The sequence below is a fragment of the Tachypleus tridentatus genome, chromosome 1, assembly GCF_004210375.1.
Source record: "Tachypleus tridentatus isolate NWPU-2018 chromosome 1, ASM421037v1, whole genome shotgun sequence".
Taxonomy (NCBI): domain Eukaryota; kingdom Metazoa; phylum Arthropoda; class Merostomata; order Xiphosura; family Limulidae; genus Tachypleus; species Tachypleus tridentatus.
In genome coordinates this window covers 168,556,980-168,582,164 of record NC_134825.1, presented here as the reverse complement: position 1 = coordinate 168,582,164, position 25,185 = coordinate 168,556,980, and the positions used below count along the sequence as shown (strand labels likewise).

At 33.8% G+C, this 25,185-nt stretch overlaps 1 protein-coding gene across 17 annotated transcripts; it reads right to left on the bottom strand.

Moving 5' to 3' along the window:
* Window positions 1-1,833: 1,833 nt before the first annotated feature.
* LOC143230034 (peptidylglycine alpha-hydroxylating monooxygenase-like) lies at window positions 1,834-25,185 on the bottom strand. Of its 17 annotated transcripts, none has more exons than XM_076463009.1 (8): window positions 24,398-25,169; window positions 23,371-23,760; window positions 18,813-18,870; window positions 17,964-18,191; window positions 13,624-13,710; window positions 13,047-13,104; window positions 9,661-9,741; window positions 1,866-2,571 (listed from the first exon to the last, which is right to left on the bottom strand). In XM_076463009.1, the coding sequence occupies exons 4-8, from the start codon at window positions 18,166-18,168 to the stop codon at window positions 2,379-2,381; spliced, it is 624 nt and encodes a 207-aa protein (XP_076319124.1). In that variant the 5' UTR covers window positions 18,169-18,191; window positions 18,813-18,870; window positions 23,371-23,760; window positions 24,398-25,169; the 3' UTR covers window positions 1,866-2,378. The 17 variants fall into 17 exon arrangements, with proteins under 17 accessions (XP_076319194.1, XP_076319202.1, XP_076319231.1 ...); XM_076463020.1 differs by having other exon boundaries at window positions 23,375-23,760; XM_076463065.1 differs by lacking the exons at window positions 23,371-23,760; window positions 24,398-25,169 and adding exons at window positions 12,493-12,557; window positions 21,671-21,845 and having other exon boundaries at window positions 2,388-2,571.

Below are 25,185 nucleotides of genomic sequence, written 5' to 3'. Positions count from 1 at the left end.
GAGAAAAGGAACCGTTTTCTGAAACAACAACAAAAAAATTTTTCACAGTAATTAAAGTAGTGGAAAACTGTTCTGATTGTGCTGAGCAAACATTATTTTTGATCTCTTCAGTGTGGTACCGTTTATTGAAAAACTAATAGTGTTTTTAACTCCTTTCCTTAAAACTATATATGTAAATTACATCAATAAAGATATAACCAAACCTTCAGATTTAGTCCTAGTGAAAGTCAGGTTCTTGTTACGAGGACAATACTTTAATTTTTTTTTCATTGATAAACAAAGGTTTGTCGTAGGTATCGTTGTTATTTTCATAATTGTCTGAGTTTAGGATATCAAGGTGGGAATTTTTAACAGATTTTTTTTTTGTGTGGTGATATTTAATAGATAGTGGCACAGTGTATTTATTATTTCGGTCACATACATACAAATATGCACACCATGTCCTTTAGATAATTGTAAGATAAGAAAATGGAACGTAATTCTTAGTATTGCAGTTACTAAAATATATATTTTCAGCATATTATAATGCTGCAGTTGTTAATAGATAGCCTATACTATGTTCTCATGTCATTAATTAACTGTGCTTTTGGGATAATTATATCTATATAACCCACAATAGCAAATTAATATACTTTGATCGTTTACCCGGTGTCATCTCATCATCAGTCAAATGTCTACGACATTTTTCTTTCTAAGTTTCCTCAAGTATCTTTGGAATGTTTCCTCACGTTGGATGATAATGAAAAGGTGTTAATAAGGATTTTAAATGTGGTAGAGTTGTAAAGAATAACCACCATTTTAATTAAGTAATTATTTTAGTTAAGAATAACAATGGTATTGTCGGACGATGTAACATAAATATTTTATTTAATGATAGTTCTTTTAAAAGATTTATTCAGGGCTTAAACGGTAAGGACAAACATTAGAGATAAAATCATAAGAAGTAGAAGAGGCAGATTTCTTTATTTTCGTCATGAGAAAAGTTACTGAGTCGATAAAGTTACTTTTTCTTTAACAAGAAGGTCCTTTAGGTACCTGTATTGTGATTTAATAGTGTAAACTAAGGTAAGTACATAGAATTTACGTGGTGAAAGAGAGAACTGAAGACCTTTAGCTAGCACTGATTTACACTGATTATTTATGCTAGAAATACATAGGTTAACAATCTGGTCGCCAGGATGAAACTGGGAATGAATGCTGTTAGTCAATCAATTCAGCCTCAAATTTTGGATATGTTTAAACTGAACAATTTGTCTTCGTTCCATTGGTTCCACTTGTTTAGTACATCGGTGTAATCAGCATTGGTATAAAGGATTCTAAGGTTAGTGCAGTACACTTTGAACTGTTTCAGTAAATTTTATGTTATGTTCGAAATTCTTGATCCAACTTTCACTTCATCAAACATGCTCACCGTTTGTGATATGTGGGAGGGAGGAGAATATTGTTAGGGTCAGTCTTACGATTCATTTGAGAAAGAGTGGTTGGTGGATGGTGATGACTAGGTGCCTCTATTATGTTTTAGTTTTACCGTAATTACCTGTACTATCTATTTTGTTAACTTTTACTGCACACTAAACTATGTAATCAGTGTTAGCTGAAAATAAGTAACAAGTGTGTTGAATTGATAAATCTAAAATGTATTGCTGAATGAATTTAATAGAGGTATTTTTTAACATATTTTTATGATGTGTTCAGTGTATTTTACACTATGTGTTTGATTAACAGGCACATAAAACTGTCTTACTTTCATATCAATATAGTAACAATGGAATAAAACCAAATAATTTAAAACACCTAATTACAGTTCTCAAAAAATGTTACTCATTATTTATATCACATCACAATTAGTAGTTAGTATAAATATCTACTGACAATACTGTTCACAAAAAGTTATCATTTGACAACTCTATAGATACAACTATAGTTTAGAGATGTTGGAATGTTTGAATACTAGTTTAAATAATTCTTAATGTTACATAATAAATTACTTTTCATTTTTTATTGGAAATAAAGACTATACACACACACGGGTTCATTGCATAACTATAAAACTTACCTAAAAACAAAAATTAGAATGAATAATTTCAAACATGAAAGAAACTAAAGAATGATACAACTGAAATTATACATACATAAAACTGTGATGAGAACATATTTACAACTCGGAAATTAACACTGCCAGAAGTCAACATATACTGCAAAGTTGTGTGTAGAATTCATAATTCATTATTACACATCTCAACTGGCAAGAACTTATGGCAACGTTAACCCAACGTGACCTTGTTTTTCTTACCATCCTGGAGAGCTTTATAGCATTTAAGCAAGCAATAATGGCTGTAATAAACTCTTTATAATACTAGATCTTTTGTGTACAAAGTTTATACACTTACTTGTCGAGTACCAAGAAAGGTATCATCAAACTTCCTGTACACTTCCCAGATGATATCACCTTGTGTAACATAGAGGCCTACAACACTGACTGCCCAGTGAAAAGCATGCAAAACATTTTCTATGCCATCTTTCACTTCCTCACCTTCAATAGAGTACATTCTATCCAGTGATGTGCAGCTGCTGACAAAAAAAATAAAAAATTAGCATATGCAGTTACAAATACAACAAGTAATTTTGAAGACTCCCTCATTAATATTTAAACAACTTAAAATGTGTCTTCTATTAGGGTTAACATAATTACTATATCTGCATCTAACTCTCTTGAACGAAATAAAACATGACATCACACATGTATATGATGTCACATAGCTCATTGGTACCAAGCTTATCTCATTAAACTACAAAATATCTAGCCTAACCTAACAATTACAAATTGTTACGAATATAATTATACTTCATATGAAAAGACATTGAAATTGTAACAACTGATACTGCATCTAATTGCATCACAAAGTTTCACATTTGGGCCAGTTTCAGCTATGACGTCATGCTTCATTTTGTTTCATTTTCTTTAAGATTTAGCCGCTTATCCAGATCTGGCTTTCAAAAGACAGTTGGCATAACTACCTGTGTTTCTTGTGACAACCATCAGTGAAACTGTGTTTATAGTGACAACCATCAGTAATCCTGTGTTTCTATTGACAACCATTAGTAAGACTGTGTTTATAGTGACAACCATCAGTGAAACTGTGTTTCTAGTGACAACCATCAGTAAGACTGTGTTTCAAGTGATAACAATCAGTGATCCTGTGTTTCTTGTGACAATAATCAGTGAAACTGTGTTTATAGTGACAACCATCAGTAAGACTGTGTTTCAAGTGATAACAATCAGTGATCCTGTGTTTCTTGTGACAATAATCAGTGAAACTGTGTTTATAGTGACAACCATCAGTAAGACTGTGTTTCAAGTGATAACAATCAGTGATCCTGTGTTTCTAGTGACAACCGTCAGTAAGACTGTGTTTCAGTGTAAGACTGTGTAGTTCAGAGTGATAACAATCAGTGATCCTGTGTTTCTTGTGACAATAATCAAACTGTGTTTATAGTGACAACCATCAGTAAGACTGTGTTTCAAGTGATAACAATCAGTGATCCTGTGTTTCTAGTGACAACCGTCAGTGAAACTGTGTTTCTAGTGACAACCGTCAGTGAAACAATCAGTGATCCTGTGTTTCTAGTGACAACCGTCAGTAAGACTGTGTTTCAAGTGATAACAATCAGTGATCCTGTGTTTCTAGTGACAATAATCAGTGAAACTGTGTTTCTAGTGACAACCATCAGTAAGACTGTGTTTCTGGTGATAGCCATCAGAGAGACGATGTTTCTAGTGATAATCATCAGTGAGACTGTGTTTCTAGTGATAATCATCAGTGAGACTGTGTTTCTAGTGACAACCATCAGTGAGACTGTGTTTCTAGTGACAACCATCAGTGAGACTGTGTTTCTAGTGACAACCATCAGTGAAACTGTGTTTCTAGTGACAACCATCAGTGAGACTGTGTTTCAAGTGATAACAATCAGTGATCCTGTGTTTCTTGTGACAATAATCAGTGAAACTGTGTTTCTAGTGACAACCATCAGTAAGACTGTGTTTCTAGTGATAACCATCAGTGAGACTGTGTTTCTAGTGATAACCATCAGTGAGACTGTGTTTCTAGTGACAACCATCAGTGAGACTGTGTTTCTAGTGATAACCATCAGTGAGACTGTGTTTCTAGTGACAACCATCAGTGAGACTGTGTTTCTAGTGACAACCATCAGTGAGACTGTGTTTCTAGTGATAACCATCAGTGAGACTGTGTTTCTAGTGACAACCATCAGTGAGACTGTGTTTCTAGTGACAACCATCAGTGAGACTGTGTTTCTAGTGACAACCATCAGTGAGACTGTGTTTCTAGTGACAACCATCAGTCAGACTGTGTTTCCAGTGACAACCATCAGTCAGACTGTGTTTCTAGTGACAACCATCAGTGAGACTGTGTTTCTAGTGACAACCATCAGTGAGACTGTGTTTCTAGTGACAACCATCAGTGAGACTGTGTTTCTAGTGACAACCATCAGTGAGACTGTGTTTCCAGTGACAACCATCAGTGAGACTGTGTTTCTAGTGACAACCATCAGTGAGAGTGTGTTTCTAGTGATAAACATCAGTGAGACTGTGTTTCTAGTGACAACCATCAGTGAGACTGTGTTTCTAGTGACAACCATCAGTGAGACTGTGTTTCTAGTGACAACCATCAGTGAGACTGTGTTTCTAGTGACAACCATCAGTGAGACTGTGTTTCTAGTGACAACCATCAGTGAGACTGTGTTTCTAGTGACAACCATCAGTGAGACTGTGTTTCTAGTGATAACCATCAGTGAGACTGTGTTTCTAGTGACAACCATCACTGAGACGATGTTTATAGTGATAACCATGAAAATTTTATATTATAAAGAAATGGAGAACATTTTGCTATTGGCATTTATTACGATTAATTGAAAACTAGAAACTTGAATAAATAATTAATTCAGTATTATTTTTTGCCATTTTAATGAGAGAAAACATATGACTACATAACTTTTATTTCATGTGAGACAAATTCAATGGAAATAGATAATTACTACATGTTTTCACTTTTCCAATGTGACTGTTTTCTAACACTTTGACCATTTACAAAACTGTTTTAAAATCTCGAAAAGATAAAAAAATTATTCAAGTTAAAATATGCTCTATTATAATGCATTATTAATTTTTACTCATGATTTTAATTTCTAGTCTTTACGAGACAAAATGTTCACAAAATTACATTTTTGTCAAGAACCGGGCTGTAAAAAACAATGTAAAACTATTATTTTAGTGTAGTTTCTGCTCTACAATCCACATTCTAATAAAACTTGAAACACTCAAATATTTGAGAAATTAAATTACTTCATGAACCTTTGATATATATTTTTATTGTGAGTCCAGTTGTATTTTCTTTACACAAATAACACACATGGTACAAGTTCTCAGAGAGAGATAGATTTGGCAGACAAGGACTTTGATAAAAACACTCTAAGTAATAGAATCCATTAACTTACTGAATAACCATACTTGATATATCTCCTATGTTAATTGGAAGTAACAATGTATTTCTTGTTTTAGCTAATATACTGAAGGCATTTATATACTTTTCTGCGATAACCAGACGCAGCATCCATGCCATACTACAAATCACATCCTAAAATTTCAATGTTTGAAAAAACAAGTGTATCTCAATAAAAAATATATATATATATAGTAATTAGTTTCAACATGTGTCACAAAGTGCAAGCATTATGTGATTTTTTGATCAGTTGTTATTCTGTTTCTTTAACAGGTTGTCCCAAGTTTATCGTGTGAACTACCAATACCTGAAAATATATCATTAATGTATACATGAGGGATGGGTTGTTTAAAATATCTAATCAAAAAGAACTTTTGATTGTTACAAAAGTGATTTTTCACAAACATTATCACTGAACAGTGAACACGAATATATTGAGTAGAATGCATTTTATAAGATCACAGAACATTGAAAAGTTATTATCTTACAAACTTGACGTGAGAACCTTCACTTTCAGATGAATCATAATTATTATTATTTATAAAAATTAAAAACCTAAAACTACAAATTACATAGACTGTCTGGAGAAAAACGTTTATCAAATTGATAAAAGTGTCAGAGGAATGAGTTTCTATCTCATACTAAAACATCAGGGACACAAAACAACAACAAAAATTAATCTTATAAAAACCCTCACTTTCAGTGATCATAAACTTTGAAAGAACAGTTTGTTTTTTATATATTTGAAAAAAAAACTTTAATAGATATAAAACACGAAAACATTTTCAAAGAACAAAATTGCTCTTCAAATTTGGAAATCACGAAATCACAGTTTCAAAAACTTTTAACACAATGACATTCAAGTGTATCAAAATACAGTTAAAATTATTTCACTTCTTGGATACTCAGATAAATATATTTATATCTCATCAGACGAAACAAATCTATAATAAAATAGTGTAAATAATGTTGTATAACAAGTCTCTAGTCATGGATATTTTATCAAATGATTTCAGCTTATCACTTTTTTTCTCTCTATTGTGAGCTAAATAATAAATTGATAAATACGTAACTAGCTGTTCTTTTCCCATATTTAGAAGCTGAGACATTTGCTCTGGTCTAAAACTCCGTAATTTTTAATCATTTATTACATTTTCACGTTCATCTTATTCTGTTTCAACATTAAATGACCGGTTTCTGCACAACACTTTCTGTGAAAGTTCTTACTTGGAAGGAGAAGTTACAAACAAACTATTACAAGTTTCAAACACTAAATAGTTAAACAATCATGATTTAAGAAAGTTACATACATATATATTACACTGTTGGACAAAGTGTAGCTTGTCATATAAATAACCAGAAAAAGAACAAATTTCTACACGACGGTATCCCACTGTTAAAAATACCCCACATAATTACTTGCTTTGAGAGTAATTCCATATATGTTTTTACCTGCATTATCTTTTGTTATTATTCTAATAATAAACAGCTACGTTTTTGTTTGTTCCTGTTTACAACCTCATAACTATTCTCACTTTCTTCTGATTGGTTGAGTCAAACTTGTGCAAGTCATTTTGAAACTTTATGAAATACTACGTGGATACCTCAGCATCAAGAATATTTTATGTTAAAAATCAAAAATCACCATTCATAGTTGAGACCAAGGATAAAGAAGTATTGTTGTCCCAGAGATAAAAACCTTATTTTCAAGAGGCTGGTTCTACAATTTAAATAATGTGGTGGTTAGATTACTTTCCAAACAATTTGTCCACCCAGTGGCTAAGTGGTATGCCTGCAAACATACCTCATGAAAAGCCGGTTTCGATACCGTAGTGGGCAGATCAAAGATAGCCCATTGTGTAGCTTTGTGTTCAATTCAAAACAACTGAACAATTTGCACTAAAATCTTTAAAACTCAGTTCTATATAAATAATTTCATATCACAAGTGTGCTAAGAAGGAAAGTTATTTTTCCTATTTTTGTTCTGTGTTACAAGTTATTTTCTATAATGAACAAGTGATTTTGTTTCATATTACTACAGTTAGTTTCTAAGAAGACAATATCTTAGTTTGTGTTACTAAACTTAGTTTACAAGAGGGAAAGTGTTTATTTTTCTCATTTACTGTTACCACAGTTAGTTTCTATGAAAACGAGTGTTTCTGGTTTTTTTTACAACAGTTACTTCTTAAGAAGTGCAAGTGTTTTTATTTTGTGTTACTAGAGGTAGTTTCTATGCAAGTAAGGAAAACATTTGTACAGAAATGTGATACGCAATCTCAGAAGTGTATGAAAGTGGTTCCATAATAAGCAAAATTTTATATTTTTTGAAAAAATAAAAACATTCTGTGGTATTTCTACATTAAATAATTTAGTAACTGTTGATTTCTCTGGAAACTAGTTATTTTATGACATCTTTTTGAAACAGTTTTGTAGTTGACTGCATCTAAAAATATTATGTTCATAATTTTGATCATGGATAGTATTAATGCACATGTGTGTACAAGAAGGTTATAAAAACAGGTATGATACATATGTTAATAACTATATTTATATCATTACATAAACTGTTTATTAGTTTTGCCTAAAAGCAATTAAGACTGTGAAAACGTAACAGTAGTAAAATAGAAAAGTTTAACAATAGTAAGACTTATTTTAAAAACATTGTTTCCTGTTAGACTTTGTACATTTGGTATATTTAATTTTTAGATGTAAGAACTGAAGACTGCTCGTCATCAGCATTTACAAAATAGGAAAATTATAAAACTGGGTAAAGTTACTAACAGTTACTAACTATACCCTTATGGATCACCATCCCGTAAATGTATGGCCTTCCTAAGGTTCATGGCTCGGTGGTTACGGCATTCGATTTGTAATCTGATGGTCGTGTGTTTGATTTCATTCACACCAAATATGCTCGCCCTTTCAGCCGTGGGGCATTATAAAGTGATGGGCAATCCCACTATTCGTTGGTAAAAGAGTAGCCCAAGAGTTGGAGGTGGGTCCCTAGCTGCATAGTCTTACACTGCTAAATTATGAACGGCTAGCGCAGATAGCTTGTGGAGCTTTGCACGAAATTCAAAAACAAACAAACATCTTTCCATTTTACTTGTATTCATATTTAACTGTGTGTGTGTGTTTAATTTTCTCTTGTGGTATGCAGGGTTATCATTTGTTTTAAAATAGAAATTTTTCAACGTTTTCATTTATTCTGGTGTATGTAGTTTTAACTTTCTTTTGACCTAGTTACCTACAGTTCTTGGTCATTCACCTGATGTATCACTGCTGTCTTCTTGTGAGACATATTTCTTTAAATATTTATATACAATATAAAGATAGTTTGAAGTGTTTTCCATTGAAATGTCAGGTGACCTGTCACGCAAAAATAACAACAAAAAATCTCCCTTATCTCGCAGTGAAAGTGATAAAAAAATCACGTGGGTAGCACAAGAGGTATGGGCAGACTAGCAATATTGTTTCCTGTATATAATGCCATGCATGCTTTTCTCAGTCTATTATTTTCACAATAAAGAGGGGGAGATCTTTTCAACAAAGGAACTTTCTTTAGTCCATACAAACATTTTTTGTTTTGAGAGTCAAATATTGTTTCATTGTGTTCAGCGTCTTAAACGTCAATCAAAGTTAGAAAATTCAGACTCGCTCTACAATAAATTTCTGTCAGACCTCTAGTTGTTCTGTAGATAAAAGTTTTATCATTCTTGGATAATATTACAGCATATGAGGACAGTACAGCCTCAGGTTTTTGTATTTACTCTTACTTCCCCAATCAAAAACGCAGACAAGAAATGTTATTCCTATTCCAATTTTTAGATACCAAATAGATATTACCAAATAGATATATAGGAGAACCGAGCAAACAACAAATTTAAGCAGATTAATAAAGTAAGTCCAATAGGAAGTACTCACTTTAAGTGAGAAAGGACATGTGAGTTGAAATACTGAAGTATTTATATATGATGCCTAATAGAGGGCACTGCTGTCCTATTTGTATACCATAATGCAAATTACACAGCAGCTGGAAACTAAATATGAATATATATATATATATATATGTGTGTGTGTGTGTGTGTGTGTGATGTTACCTAGCTTCAAGTTTAATACAAGTATGTTCCCAAATACTTACCCAACTGGTGAGTGTGTGTCCGAAAAGCGAAAGGATGAATTTCTATTTGGTCCTGGATCATACATTCTGTTTCCATGTGCTCTAAATGCATCCATTAGAAAGATTAATTTCAATATCCAAGTATATCAAAGAGAATATAAGAAAATCTTCTTGGTATATTTTAGAATGTTAACATATTCAAGCATTAATTTTATATTTTAAGTTGAAAATTCAATTAGCCATTTCTTTAAGAATATGAAGATTGATGTTCTGTGGTTATATTCCCAAAATCATTAAAATAAATTACATGCAACATAAATTATCCTTCTTAAATGCTGGGTGTTTTACTTAACAATATGAAAACAATTTCAATGGGAGCTTTGAAAACATGAGATTTATAAAAGATATGCTAAACCTCAACTGTCAGATTGATTTCAATGACCAATAAACATATCACTTTAAAGGAACACACAACTATCCTGTACAATCAACACAACTGTATTAGAAAGTAGTTTATTAGGAAACCTTCATATTTAAGATCATTGTATCTTAAAACTAGTTGTATTAAAGAAGCAAAACTAGAACAGAGATACATTAAGTTTGAATTTTGTGCAAACTTACATGAGGGACACTTGTCCTAGCCATCCATAATTTAGCAGTAATAGTCAATACCATCCATCGTTAACTCTTTTACCAAAACATAGTGGGATTTATCATCCCATTATAATGTCCCATGGCTAAAAGGGTGAGCATGTTTAGTGACGGGGAATCAAAACCGAGGCACCTTAATCATTAGACCTGTTGCATTAAGATCAGAGGTATTACTGAAGAAAGTATGGATGTCTTACATGGTTTTGTTTTAAAGGCATATAATACTGTATAGTAAAATCACTTTTCTCCCAGACCAGTTCTGATTTCATTTTTTCTTCTGTCTCTCTATTTTTAACAATACCAGTTCAATTATGTACATAAAATACATGTCAATCTGCAGAATAGTGCTAAGATAATGTATCCTGTTCAAACTTACACAGATAAGACATTCAGTTCTCATGGTTCCTCTGATAAAATTTAGCTTTCCCTAGATTACGAGTTTTTAAAGATATAATCACATTATGTAATAAAAATTTTGTTCCTGGATAGTATGTGTTATTTCTTAATTGCTTATGTTGTAAAAGTACAAAAAATGACCATTATTCCTTTCAAACTTTACTTTTGTGACCTGGATAATGAAATTTAGAAATTAACTTATTTTCTGTGTAAAAACGGGCAAATTTTCATTTACATAAGGTCTGAATAAAATGACATATGAATTAAGATTTACATGTATTTACACTAAAGTTATACAAAAATGTTTAGAAGTGAGTAGATTTTTGAGATTTGTTAGCAGCGTTCAAAGTCCAGTATATCTTAGTGGAAGCTTTTGTCTTGCTCCTCTGAGTATGTTCCCATGTTCTCCTTGAATTCACCAAGATGAGCATCAAGGATACAGACTTCCAGGTACATCCTGCAGCCCATTTCGCCATAGTTCTTTCCTCAACCAGTTCCACATAATTTTTGGCCTTGTGATTGCCCAAGAAGCCCTGAACCACTGCAACAAAGCTGCCCCATGCTTTTTTTACTTCATATTGAGCTTTGTGGGGAATTCCGTGTACTCCAGGATATTTTTTATTTGTGGTCCATTGAAGAAACCGGCTTTGACCTTTGCTTCTGACAGCTTAGGAAGGAAGAAGTCTTGAAGGTATTTGAAGGCTGCAGGCTCCTTATCAAAAGCTGTGACAAATTGTTTCATAAAACCCAATTTTATGTGCAATGGTGGGAACAACACCTTCTGGAAATCCACTAGTGGGTCAGACTTGACATTGTGCCTCCCCACAGAGAACTCTGTCTATTGTGGCCAGTGCTTCCTGTTGTAGTGCACTGCTGTGTTCCTGTTTTCTTAAAGGCATAGATAACAGGGAAACTTGGTAAAGCCCCCTTGGAGCCCCACCAGGAATGCCACCATTTTGAAGTCTCCGATAACCTCCCAGCCATACTCATCATACTTCAAGACTTCTACCAAGGTCTTGATGCTCTTATATTCCTCTTTGAGGTGCACCGAATAAACCACGGCAAGAAACGGATCCTTATTCCCGTTATGGAGCAGCACAGCTTTGAGGCTTCTTCAACATTCTAGAAAGTTCAAGAAAATTCTCTATCAGCTACTCAGCACTGAATCTACCTGGAATGTTCCAGAAAATGGGTAAATTTGAAAATTTCATTACCCAGGTCACAAAAGTAAAGTTTAAAGAGAAAAATAGGTCTTTTCCATTTACTTTAGGCATAAGCAATTGGGAAATAACACTTTATGCCCACAAACAATAAAAAGTAAAAATTTTATTACATAGTGTAATCACCTTTATAATTATCCCGTAAATTTAATAACTAAAGAAACTTAGACTACATCACCAGTTCTAAATGGAACAGGTGACATTTTTGTATCTCAGAATGGCTGGTTAAGAAACCTGAAGATGACCTAGGAAGGTCGAAATGTTGTTCTCTCCTTATCAATAAAAAATGTTAATACCTATACCAGTCATTCTGAGATACATTTTTATTTCAAGTAGGTTTCTTGTCATCAAGAATTACTTCACCAGGTGATCATCTGTTTTGGGTAAAACTGTTACAAATGAATAAATATTGGAAATAAATCTAATAAAATTCAAGCTCTTTTAAGATTAAAATATAGACCAAAAGATATGGTATTACAAAATGCACTGCCATGTAGTTATTGTATCATTTTCTATGCAAATTATGACCCTGAGTTCTAGAACACTTTGTCAAGGTTCAGTGTTTGTATATTATTTTTGTACTTACCCTCTTTATGAGCTGGAATTCTCCCATCAGTTCCCAGTAGCAGCACTCCAGTCCTTTTGGTCAGTCTGTTAAATATGATATAATAATTTATGTTACATTTCATCCTGTATAATAACTGGAACTTCACTCAATATTTATGAGCTTGTATTTGTATTGCAATAATAATGATGAAACAACCATCAAAAATAATATCATATGTATTTATAAATACATTTATATTTACATAAAAAATATTTATGTTGCTGATAAAAACATTTAAAATTTTCTGTTAAATCAATAAATTGTGTTTGTAGACATCAGATAAAAACCATGATGTTTGAAGCAATGGATGAAATAAACACAAGTATTTGTAATCATTCTTTTAAAAAGCCAATAAAAAAACAAATGATCAGTTTCAGTTCGGTTGTGTGTTACAGTTAAATTACATTTTACATTGGATTACATTTAACCATGTGGCTCATTTCTGCTTAAAAGTTAAATGCTGTAACCAGTGAATATTAGTACGATACACTCATAGACATGTGTATGTGTGTTAAAAAAAATGTTTAGTTTACCTGCTAGAAATCCCAGGAACCACTGTTAAGATAATTCCAGAGTTGTCAGTTTCACCAGCTGGAGAAAAAGAGCAGAAGGTTTGTAGATTCAGCAGGAAAATTAGCCAATAAGAAAACAGTTTCAAAAGAGCGTGCTTGCTCAGTTTACTTCTCTTTTTCATAAGGAGTAATAAAGCTTCAGAAATAATCAAATATGGAGTGTAACGTGTACATTAAAGTTGTTTACTGTTTAACATTATTGTGTCAAATTAATATGTTACACGTAACAGCCTATACGTCTATACACTGGTTATATTTCATGACACCAACCAATACAGAAAAGCATTTTTGTGTGTAAACTTTTCTATTGGAATTTTGCTTCCGTCACAGTCTAGTTTACAATTAGTTCATCAAACAAAATAACTTAACGTGTTTCTCAGTTTGCATAGCTGTTGCTATAATGGTTTGAAGTTTACTTTTTTGTCATTCAACATGTGTCTTGTATCAACCGGTCTCAGCTAATCAGTAAATACATTTACTGCAAATTCAGCATAAATAGTTTTATAATAATTGTTAAATACAAACAAAATACACTTACCAATAAACTTGTCCACATTGGCATAATGTACCTGCAATAATAAGTAATTAATTCCTGAGTCTCTTCCTCCCACTTCGAAGCCAACACCTGAAAAACGTACAACAGACATAAGAAGAAGCAATGCTGGATGGTCAAGATTGGCTAAAACATGTCGTATGCATCACAAATAAACAAATATATTTTCTTTCTTCAATGTGCTCACAAACCTGAACATATTCAATCTCAAATTGGTCTGTATGATGATTGTATGTTCCATTAAACTCAAATATTGAAGGGACAATTCACACTTCTTGGAATTTAGCCTGAGATTTCCTTTATTTGACCAATCCAGAAATTTCCTTAGTTTCCCTGTAAGCATTTTCAAATGTCTTCCCACGTGAGGTTCTGTCATTAAGATAAGACATTCCAGGCAGTTCAGAGAGGTTACACTCCATCAAAATAAAGTATGGAAACAGCTTGAATGGGAAGTGAAATAAACTTTGTTATAAATATACAATATATGGAGAAGCTTCAGGCATCATCAGCTTCCTGATCATGACACAAACTTGTCAAAACATAATACATATTTCTTCCATTCACAATGTTTCCATACTTTATCTTCTGAAAAATGGGTTCCTCTTCATCAGATTAGACTTCTGCAGCTTCCCTCAAAAGTAACTACTTCTGATGTTCTTTGATACAGAATACTTCCAGTACATCCTCACATCTTACTCTGTCTTCTCCAGAGTTGACTTGAATTTCATGATTTGTTGTGTTTATTACAATAATGGTGACATCTTTTCTACAGATCAGTGAGAGAACTTTCAGCCAATAATCCTCTGGGACATGCTGAAGTGTTTGGTTCTACTGTACTCTATTGATTAGTCAACAGATGTAAATGTATTTATGAAAATACTGGTATGAACATTTCACTTCTTCATGGTACAACAACTGCCTCTCTCATTGTTACCAAAATTTCAATCTCTGGCATAGTAATTGCCATGTAATGCACAGGGATTTCCTGGTCATAGTCTGCAAAGCCATTTGAAATTAGCTTAGCCTTCAATCCATGTCTCTACAAGAAGTCAGCTCCAAGTATGCACTCATTTGCAAAGTAAATTATCCACATATCATGCAGTGTAGAAAAACATTCTGCAGTGAAGGTAAGTTTCAACTTTTTTACTTCTTGGCATTTGTGACTACTTGAATAAGTGCGGCTGTAAAACCAGTGTTAAACAACATATTGCAAGGCTTCCCATCAATAAACCATTGGACTTATAGAGTGGTTTTGTTAAATAATGAATTTCTTACATCATATGGAGCAGATGCAGTGTTCTCAGCTGAACTCTGCCCCACAATTCCAGCTACTTCCTGTTTTTCAATATGTTAACAGCTTTTTTATGTTGTTTTTTTATCTTGTTAGGATCAAAGATTCATCCTTAGGGTATTTTCTTCTTTAAGTATCAACAGCTACCAATTCTTCACAGCCTCAGCTGTAATGGCCATGTTACCATCATTTATAATAATTATATTTTATTGATATCAACTATTAGAAGCTTTTGCCTGCAGTTCTTTACAGTATGTCCATTCGAGTGACACCTGCTCTGGTTTATTTCCTCTCTTATATGTAACTAATTGTCTAATTAGTCCTTTCAGATTTTCTAGACTATTGTAAAAAAAGTTATATTTCAATACTACATGATCTGATGACATTGTACTTTTAAATGAGATCTTTAATTGATTAAGTTCCACCACCAACTGAAAATCTTCTTTTAACAATAAACACCTGCTTTGCTTTACACTAACTTGCATATCCTTACCTCTTACTGCATATATTAATCAGTCATGTGCGAGTGGATCCACCATTTCATGTAAAGCACCTGGTTAAGATAACTAAGAAAGCCTTTCCACAAGTTCACCTGGGATCTGTTCTCTCCTCTCTATTCTGATCTTTGCTTTTGAATACTTCCCTCAGGCACCTGTTGGATAAGGCAGTTACCAGTACTTGATAGTTGTTGTGACTTTCAGGTGGAAGGTTGTTTAATGTTGCTAAATCTGGTCCTTTCAAAGAGTTGGCAAAAATAATAACTTATTGTTCACCATTTTACCTGTTGACTCTACATTATTATGGTCTAAGTTTAATCTGCCTCCCATGGTATTTTTACATTATAATTCATTGGTGTTCAAGTGAATGATGTTGTAAAAAATGACCGAATAAATTGTGGAACTTATTTTAATATTGTTAGGGCAGTTGTATTCCAAGAAGGTTCTTTAGCCAAAGATTATACAGCAATAGCAGAAACAGGAGTACAAAAAGTAGGAGTTTCTATTCTATACGAGATAGTAAATTGTGTTTTATGTTGGAATTCTTATGGAGATGTAAAAAACAAAAGAAAAAGAGGTGTGGCTGGTTTGATTTTTGCATTTATCAACTCATTTTCCACATGTTTCATTCTGTCATTAATGTTCATTTCTACCTCAGTGATCTTCTTATAATTTTTCTACACATTATAGATGGTTTGTACTTTACTTTTGACTTTGTTCATTTACTTTTCTACTTTTTTAATTCTGTCTTTACATCCTTTTAGTATTTCTTTAATCTCCTTATAATCCCACTATACATCTCCAACACCTTCATTGATCGAGTATTCAATAAGATTTATTTTTTGCTTCGTATTTACAAATTATTTCTTTGCCTTTTAATTCTTCTCTGAAATTTCCATCTCTCACCTCCTGAACTTCTTTTAAATTTCAATAAATATCTTCCTGGTATTCTTTTATTTGTGTATTTTATTTCTTCTTGATCTTGTTTTAAAAGAAGGTTATAATGTGACAATCAATCCCATTACTCTTTGGTAAAAGAGTAGCCCTAGAGTTGGTGGTGATGATTAGCTACCTTCCTTCTAGTCTCACACTGCTAAGCTAGGGATGACTAGGGCAGATAGTCCTCGTGTAGCCCTAGAGTTGGTGGTGGGATGTGATGACTAGTCTTACACTGCTAAACTAGGGATGACTAGTGCAGATAGCCCTCATGTAGCCCTAGAGTTGGTGGTGGGATGTGATGACTAGCTGCCTTCCTTCTAGTCTTACACTGCTAAACTAGGGATGACTAGTGCAGATAGCCCTCATGTAGCCCTAGAGTTGGTGATGGGTTGTGATGACTAACTGCCTTCCTTCTAGTTTTACACTGCTAAACTCGGGATGACTAGTGCAGATAGCCCTGATGTAGCCCTAGAGTTCGTGGTGGGTTGTGATGACTAGCTGCCTTCCTTCTAGTCTAACACTGCTAAACTAGGAACGATTAGAGCGGATAGTCCTCGTGTAGCCCTAGAGTTGGTGGTGGATTGTGATGACTAGCTGCCTTCCCTCTTGTCTTACACTGCTTAACTTGGGATGACTAGTGCAGATAGTCCTCGTGAAGCTTTGCACAAAATTCAGAAACAAAACAATCTTGTTTTAATTTGTTTCCTTTTTCAAATTCTGTTTCTCTCTATTTGGTTTTCTTTCAACAGTTATGATCTTGCTTCTTGTTCTTGTTGTCATCTTGAAATTTACTCAAACTTCTAGTTTATCTTCACCAAATTAATTCAACTTCTGGCACCAGTGATATAATCAACATCCTATCATTTGATTAATTCTTTTGGATTATTTGATAAAAATTGTGCAAAGTTTAGTCCACATAACACTAGAGAATTAATTTATTTAATCAATAACGCTTGACGTAAACTACGTTCACTGGTGTGCGTAACTTCATAAATAACGTTCTCTCACACTTTACGAAACTGATGTACTCTTAACTCATAAATAATCTCACTTGCAGAATTTCCTTGCTAATCGATCGACAGCTGGCACAACAAATATTCCACCGACTAACTTACTAATTTGATCACTGAGGAATAGCTGCAGCAACTCCTGTGATTTAGCTCATTAGCTGAACTATGAAGTTTAATTCTGGAAATCTCATATCATTACTTCTTTCTTCTACAAAAGCTTTCATTTTCATGAAATTTCTATATGTTATGACAAGTTCTTTCTAGCAAAGAAACATCAAAATTAGAATCTAATTATTAATTAGCTACTTTTTTTTTTAAAACTGTTCTTGCTGGATACTAATTACTAACTAGTTTATATCATCCACTTCAAAAAATCACAGTGTTAGCAGATTCAAGGCTCAATGGATGAGATTTAGATGTATAATTGTAGATATAAATTACTAATTGTCATCTGGAAATATAAAAAAACAGAAAATTATTCTAGGATTGAAGTGTTCGATTGTACAAGTTACAAACCATGAGAACAATCGTTAGCTGGTCCCTACAACCTTATCATAAATACAGAATGTACCAAAATCGACTTCTCACCTTCTGGTAACATTAGTTTTGGAGCATCTCTTGCCCATGTGTAAATGATGCGAGAACCTTCAAAACATACAGGATCACGGTGATATTGGGATCCACGCCTAACTCCACCCATCTCACCAGAGTCCCAAACAGCACGAGTAGTGTCTCGTTCTCGCTTTCCCACAACGGAGCATCCAAATAGTAGGATATGATGAGCAGTGTGCATGGTGGCATTGGGTTCGAACTACACTGAAATGGTTAAGAAATTGAGCGTATATCGGAAGACAAACAATTATTAATTTTGTTAACATGATGCTTTGTTATTACGATATTACCTACTCTTGGTATTACTGAATTATGAATAAAAATGTTTACACATATCACACATGTATTATTGTTATTTCATTTTTCTGAATATTTCAATGTTATATGACACTGCTTTGAAGTATTTCCCCCCTCATTGAATACAGTTAACATTAACATAATAATGGAATAGTGCAACTAAGTGCACTAGTAATACTCCAACAAAATTCCGATATGTCATGATTAAATCTTATTAGTATTACAGTTTTTCTTTAGTGTTTGCTACAGCTCATTTACTGATAAAAATATATTACAATGTTTTATGTATCATTTAAAATAAAATGGGTAATTTATATCACTATTATCATCAGGTATTCGGAATTATGTTAGTAACATTTTTTTTATTAAAGAGAACAGCTGCACAACAGCTCATCATTACGACATTCAATGCAGGGATTGAACCCAAAACTTTAGATGTATAAGCATTCAGGATTACTGCTTAACAACCAGTAGTTGTGTTTTTCTTTCTGTTTTTTTTTTTTTTAACATAGTTAAAAATAAACTTACCTATGTAGGTGCTGAAACTTCTGGGCATTTAAAATGCTGTACAAAGATAGGAGTCTTTCTAAATGTAAAGGTAAATAAATATATACATTACATTAAAACTAAGAGCCATGTAAATATGTACACTTTTTCAATGTCAAAGACTTGTAATGTTAAACATTTGGTTTTAATATCATTGGTGGGCACAGCACAGATAGCCCACTGCATGGCATTGCATTCTTCTTCTTATAACATACTGTGAGAATTATTTCCATTTGTTTATGTTAGTTGAGTAATTTTAAAATAAGACATTTACAAGAAAGCTGACAAAATCAACCTGTATCAGTATTCTAACTCACCACCAAAATAAAATTGAGGTGAATGGTTTTCTTTTCTCTATACTTTGAGTCTGAAAAGAGCAATCACTTCAAATGATAATGGCCCGGCACGACCAGGAGATTAAGGCACTCGATTCGTAATCCAAGGGTCAGGGGCACGAATCCCTGCTGCACCAAACATGCTTGCCCTTTCAGCCATGGAGGCATTATAATGTCACAGTCAATCCCACTATTCGTTGGTAAAAGAGTAGCCCACGAGTTGGCAGTGGGTGGTGATGACTAGCTGCCTTCCCTCTAGTCTTACATTGCAAAATTAAGAGATGGCTAGTGCAGATAGCCCTCGTGTAGCTTTGTGTGAAATTAAAAACAAACCAAAACAATCAAAAGATAAATGATAATTTATTTATTTATTATTAATAATAATAAAATTTTATTCAACTGCCAAAGAAAGCAATAATTACATTGCTATTTTGTTATAAATAGGATTGCCATGATTAGAAACAAAACTGATCAGTTCCCCAATCGGTTTGATAAATGTTTTTATCCGGACATCAAGTGACCATTTGGTCTTTCACGGCCCACGCACCCATAACAAAAGGAAACTTTTGAACTTTTCTCCTTTGTAAATTTTGTCCTCCAGGTAACTCAGACCATAAGCCAATCATCCGATTAGCAACAAAACCAGTCCTAACTGGAGTCTAGTCTTTTTCAAGTCACGAACTTGTGTCCTCTCCACTTAACTTCAAAAGTGAAGACAAATAAATCAAAGACTTATATCTTGCTGGTCTCTAACATAATCTTGTACACCTCAATACAAATCTTTCTAACCCTTTTTATCTTAAGATAAAACAACTTAGAATATCTTAACCTATCCTAATGCCACGATTCTTCTATTCCCAGAATCGTTGTAGTAACCCACCTCTGAACGCCTTCCTCTCTTATACAGGGAGATTAAAACCAAGTGAGGATTTACATAGAGATAATGGCCTCTTTGGACATGTAATGAATAACTCCATAAGCACACCCAAAATGTGTTTCTTAAGATAATTGTATCCAATATCCTTTTGTTCAGCTGCATCATCCGATTGGCTCCCCCTCTATATCAAACAGATGGTTCCAGCCATGATTGTTCAAACACATTAAATTGCACTTACAATAATTTAGATCAACAACCAGATATTTGACCAACCTGCAACCTGATTCAAGTCATTCTATAGTGCATCAACATCTTCAATACATATATTGACACCTAAGAACTTAATTAACTTACTAACGATGCCCCTGTCAATATCATTACTATTATATTAAAAACAAAGAGAAAAACAAGTCCAAAAACAATGACCCCTGAGGGACATTACTATATTAATAAAAGTTTAATTATCTGTTGTTAAGCACAAAGCTACACATTACATTTAGCTTACACTGCTAAATTAGGGTTGGCTAGCACAGATAGCCCTCGCGTAGTTTTGCATGAAATTCAAAACAAACAAACTTGTTAGACTATATGAATATAAAATTAGTCACAACCCTTCCCTGTACAAACATTCTCTGGTCAGTCTAGAATTAGTTTCTTCTATATTTATTAACACTCCTATAAATGAAACAGCCTTGCATGACCTTCAAAACATTTCTTCAATATATACCTTGATTGATGTTTCATCCAACACCCACGTGTTGGAGCCATTATTAAAACACATTTCGTTGTGAAGAGACTGCACTTGACCTAGTGGCGCTGGAAGCACAGAAGGCATCGAATCCAGAATTTCAGCATTACATGCCTCTCTTCGCCCCAGCTTATCTTGAAGCCAGCGAAGATTCCGCAGAACTGAGCATTGGATAATTTTTTTCCGAAATATTTATTAAACATGTTTCTTTACTACCCTTCAAGTGTCGCTGAGTCTATTTTCGTGAAGGACGGGAAATGGGAGTAATTTAGTTTGATATTCGTGCTGTGTTACCAAGGACACCGTACGTCAGCAACAGGTTTCGAAATTCACACACGTAAAGAGGTTTCTTTTCCATTATTACTGCTCTTGTTAGTAGACTGAAGATTGTTTTTATTTTGCACAAAGCTACGCAAGGGTTATCTGTTTTAACCCTCCCAAATTTAGCAGCTGGTCATCACCACCCACCGCCAACTATTAGGCCACTCTTTTATCAATGAATCATAGGAATAACCGTCACGTTTTTACTCCCCCAAGACTGAATGGGCACGCATGTTTGACAGCGATTCAAACCCATGGCCCTCAGATTATCAGTCAAGTGTCCTAACCACTTGGACATGCCGGTACCTAGACTGAAGAAACAGCTTCATTAAAATTACAATTTATTATATAAACGTATAAGGTATCTTTAGTGTGTGTGTGTGTGTGTGTGTGTATTAGAAATTTACATATTTTAAATTTAATAAATTATTTCCGGACTTACGACAAAACAGTTTCGTAAACCTTAAATCGTCACTAGCATATTTCAACATGTGACAATGAGTGCAGTAAATATCAACACACAAAGAACAACGACACATATACAAAATTATCTGGTCACTTCGACTCGTAATCCGAGGGTCGCGGGTTCGAATCCTCGTCACACCAAACATGATCGTCCTTTCAGCCCTGGGGTGTTGTATAGTGATGGTCAATACCACTATTCGTTGGTAAAAGAGCTGCCCAAGAGTTGGCGGTAGGTGGTGATGACTAGCTGCTTTCCCTCTCGTCTTACTCTGCTAAAATTATGGACAGCTAGCACAGATAGTCTTCGTGTAGCTTTGCGTGAAATTAAGAAAACACCAAAAAAACAAACTTCCAAGTACAGTGAGCTTACTGCTGGTGCGCACAAAAAAAACAAACTTCCAAGTGCAGTGAGCTTACTGCTGGTGCACACCAAAAAAACAAACTTCAAGTACAGTGAGCTTACTGCTGGTGCACACAAAAAAACAAACTTCTAAGTACAGTGAGCTTACTGCTGGTGCACACCAAAAAACAAACTTCTAAGTACAGTGAGCTTACTGCTGGTGCACACCAAAAAAACAAACTTCTAAGTACAGTGAGCTTACTGCTGGTGCACACAAAAAAAAAACAAACTTCCAAGTGCAGTGAGCTTACTGCTGGTGCACAAAAAAAAAAAACAAACTTCCAAGTGCAGTGAGCTTACTGCTGGACCAAAAAAACAAACTTCCAAGTGCAATGAGCTTACTGCTGGTGCGCAACCCACTTAAAAGAGCTCGATCTTCATTTTCACTCTCTAAACCAGTGGTTCTTAACCTGGGGGTCGTTTAAAGTTTTTCGGGGTCACAGAAGGTTTGGTAATTATTGGGGAAATCACGGAGCAGTTTATAGTTTTTATGACAAGTGCCTGTAACTGCCCACGAATGAGAAAGACGCTGAAGTGCAGCAGTTGAACCGCGTCGAGATGCTTGTTGCGCAAACATCTGTCTAATTTTGAGTGAAAATTTTCATATATTACAACGTTTTGAATTGCCTAATTTTTTTAACTATATAATATTGATACATCGAACTTAAAATTTAAAGTTCCCATCATATTTAGTATATTTTCTCATTATATATATATATTATATCAACCCTCACACTGAGTGAATGAGTAGGTTTTGAATGATGTTCAGTAATTCCATGGATTTTCCATTTGTTTAGCACTTGTAGCATTTCTCAAGGTCATTTATTTGTAACATTTTCAATAAATTAGGATCTTTATATACTTTTATTTTATTCTACCTTCATGCAAAGTTCACCATTACAAAAATTATTATAGGGGTCACGGTAATACCCTGGAGAGTCTCAGGGAGTAAGACGATGAAAAGGTTAGGAACCACTGAGTCTAAACAATGTTCAAGTGAATTCCGTCCTATTTTCTCATCAAAATACAATAAGGTAAATATATCGTTCGTTGGGTTTACAACGCTAAAATCTGTAGTTCGAATTCCCGTTGTGGACACAAGCATGTTGCCATCCCTTCACAAGTTTTCTTGTAACTTCAGAAGTGCCACTCAACTGGCCTTTTACTCTCTAAAACTCTTTATATTTTAATATTGGAGGGAAGCAAAATGTATCTGTGCCCCTTTTAGAAAATACTGGTGGAGCCATCACCACTCATGTTTCTACTGGTTCAAAACAGAAATGGTCGGGAAAATGTTAATGTTCAAAAGAAAGAAAATATTCAAATAATTTGAAGAATTGAGAAACGAATTATTTTCTAAATAATTACTTCCATTTTTATTATTTATACCACACCTACAAATATTATATCCATCTTTCATTAGCTTGCTTTCGTCGGCAAACATTTTTGTCTTTCTCTCTACAAGATATATTTGTATAATAGGATCTTCTCGCTGTTAAGGCATGGCATGGCCAGGTGTTTAAGGCACTCGACTCGTAATCTGAGGATCGCGGGTTCCAATCCCCGTCACACCAAATTTGCTCACCCTTTTAGTCGTAGGGGTTTATAATGTGCGGTCAATTCACTATTTGTTGGTAAAAGAGTAACCCAAGATTTGGTGGTGGGTGCCTTCCCTCTAGTCTTACACTGCTAAATGAAGGACGAGTAGTGCAGATAGCTCTTGTGTAGCTTTGCCCGAAATTCAAAACAAATTTTCTCTGTTTACGTTCTGCCATTATTTATACCTGATAATACACGTTGTATAGAATATATTAGAATTATGACCAAAAATGTGGCTAACTGTAATGATATCCAACAAATAAATCAATATATATTTTGTTAATTTTTTAAGGTTTGTGTATGTAGCTTATTTAGATGAAATATTAATTCTAATTACTGATAACAGGTTCAAATAGGTTTTCAGAAAGAATATTTTCACCATCCATTCTTATGTCTTAGATTTTAGTCATTCTGTTAAGACCAAGAAAAGCAAATATGTTTTTAAATACAAAACTTAAGAACAAAACAGATGCTACATTTGTTACATTCATGCTTTCTTCCTTTAATAAAATTTAAAAAGTTCTTTATAAACATGATTACAGTAAATGATTATATAATATGCTGAATGTACCATATTACAGCTTTGTATTATGTCTTACTTGTAAAAGATTTAAAGATATTCAAATGACGTGTTTTTTTATTTTTGTACGGGTAAAACAACTAGAAAAACAGATACTGGAATATAGCAACAGAACTTGGAATCATATACTAGATACTGACTAAATTCGTAATGTGACAGACTTCATCTTAACAAAATACTTTCCTACCATATGATAGTATATGTACAAAACTTCAAGTTACGTACTTAAACAGAATACTTACCACTTTAGGCTGAACATCAGGCATTAGTAACGGAAGCTTTATTTCAGAGGAAACGGGATGTAACATACACTTTAGGCTTAACCACAAAATCCAAAATATTGTGACTGAATAGAGATTCCTCAGTCGTGATGAGGAAGCCATTTTAACTACTGGTCCTGCACTTCGTCGATATGATATAAGAAATCGCTGCTGAAACGTGGGATGAAATTATATCGATTTTTTAAAGAGTGTTACGTTTCTAAGTATGTTGCTAGGTTGCCACACACCTCGAGTTCTACGTGTTTGACCCAAAGTGTCCCTCCTGTCCGAAGTGAACAGTTAAAAAACAAATTACACACGTAATAACAGACTGTTTCTGTGATAAAACAGAACAGCGCAAGCTTAAACAACCCGGGCTCACGAACAACTTGTTTGTGACGTAACAAGGTTCCTGAAAGAAAGTTTACCGGTTAATAAAAATTAAACACTGACCAGTGAGCGCTCAGAAATCTCGGTTAATGTAACGTTCAAGATAATTTACACATACAAATATTATAGTAATATTATGCTTCTAAAAATAGCATTATGTGATTGAGTCTTGACCTCAGTTCTGCGAAGATGTGTTTCTTCTTTTCCTGTTCCTCTGTTATCAAACTTCCTTTCTTTTCTATATAAAATTCTCTCATTTTACTTATCATATTACATTGTGCACACTTTTGCAGAAGTGTTTGTTTTGGAATTTCGCACAAAGCTACTCGAGGGCTATCTGTGCTAGCCGTCCCTAATTTAGCAGTGTAAGACTTGAGGGA

Excerpts from the sequence above, each read along its gene's own strand:
- LOC143230034 (XM_076463051.1), bottom strand. The coding sequence starts at position 18,168 with ATGCACACTGCTCATCATATCCTACTATTTGGATGCTCCGTTGTGGGA. Across the intron at positions 13,105-13,623 it reads CAATGTGGACAAGTTTATTG|CTGGTGAAACTGACAACTCT; the intron begins GTAAGTGTATTT and ends CTTTTTCTCCAG. Across the intron at positions 2,572-9,660 it reads GACACACACTCACCAGTTGG|CAGCTGCACATCACTGGATA; the intron begins GTAAGTATTTGG and ends TTTTTTTGTCAG.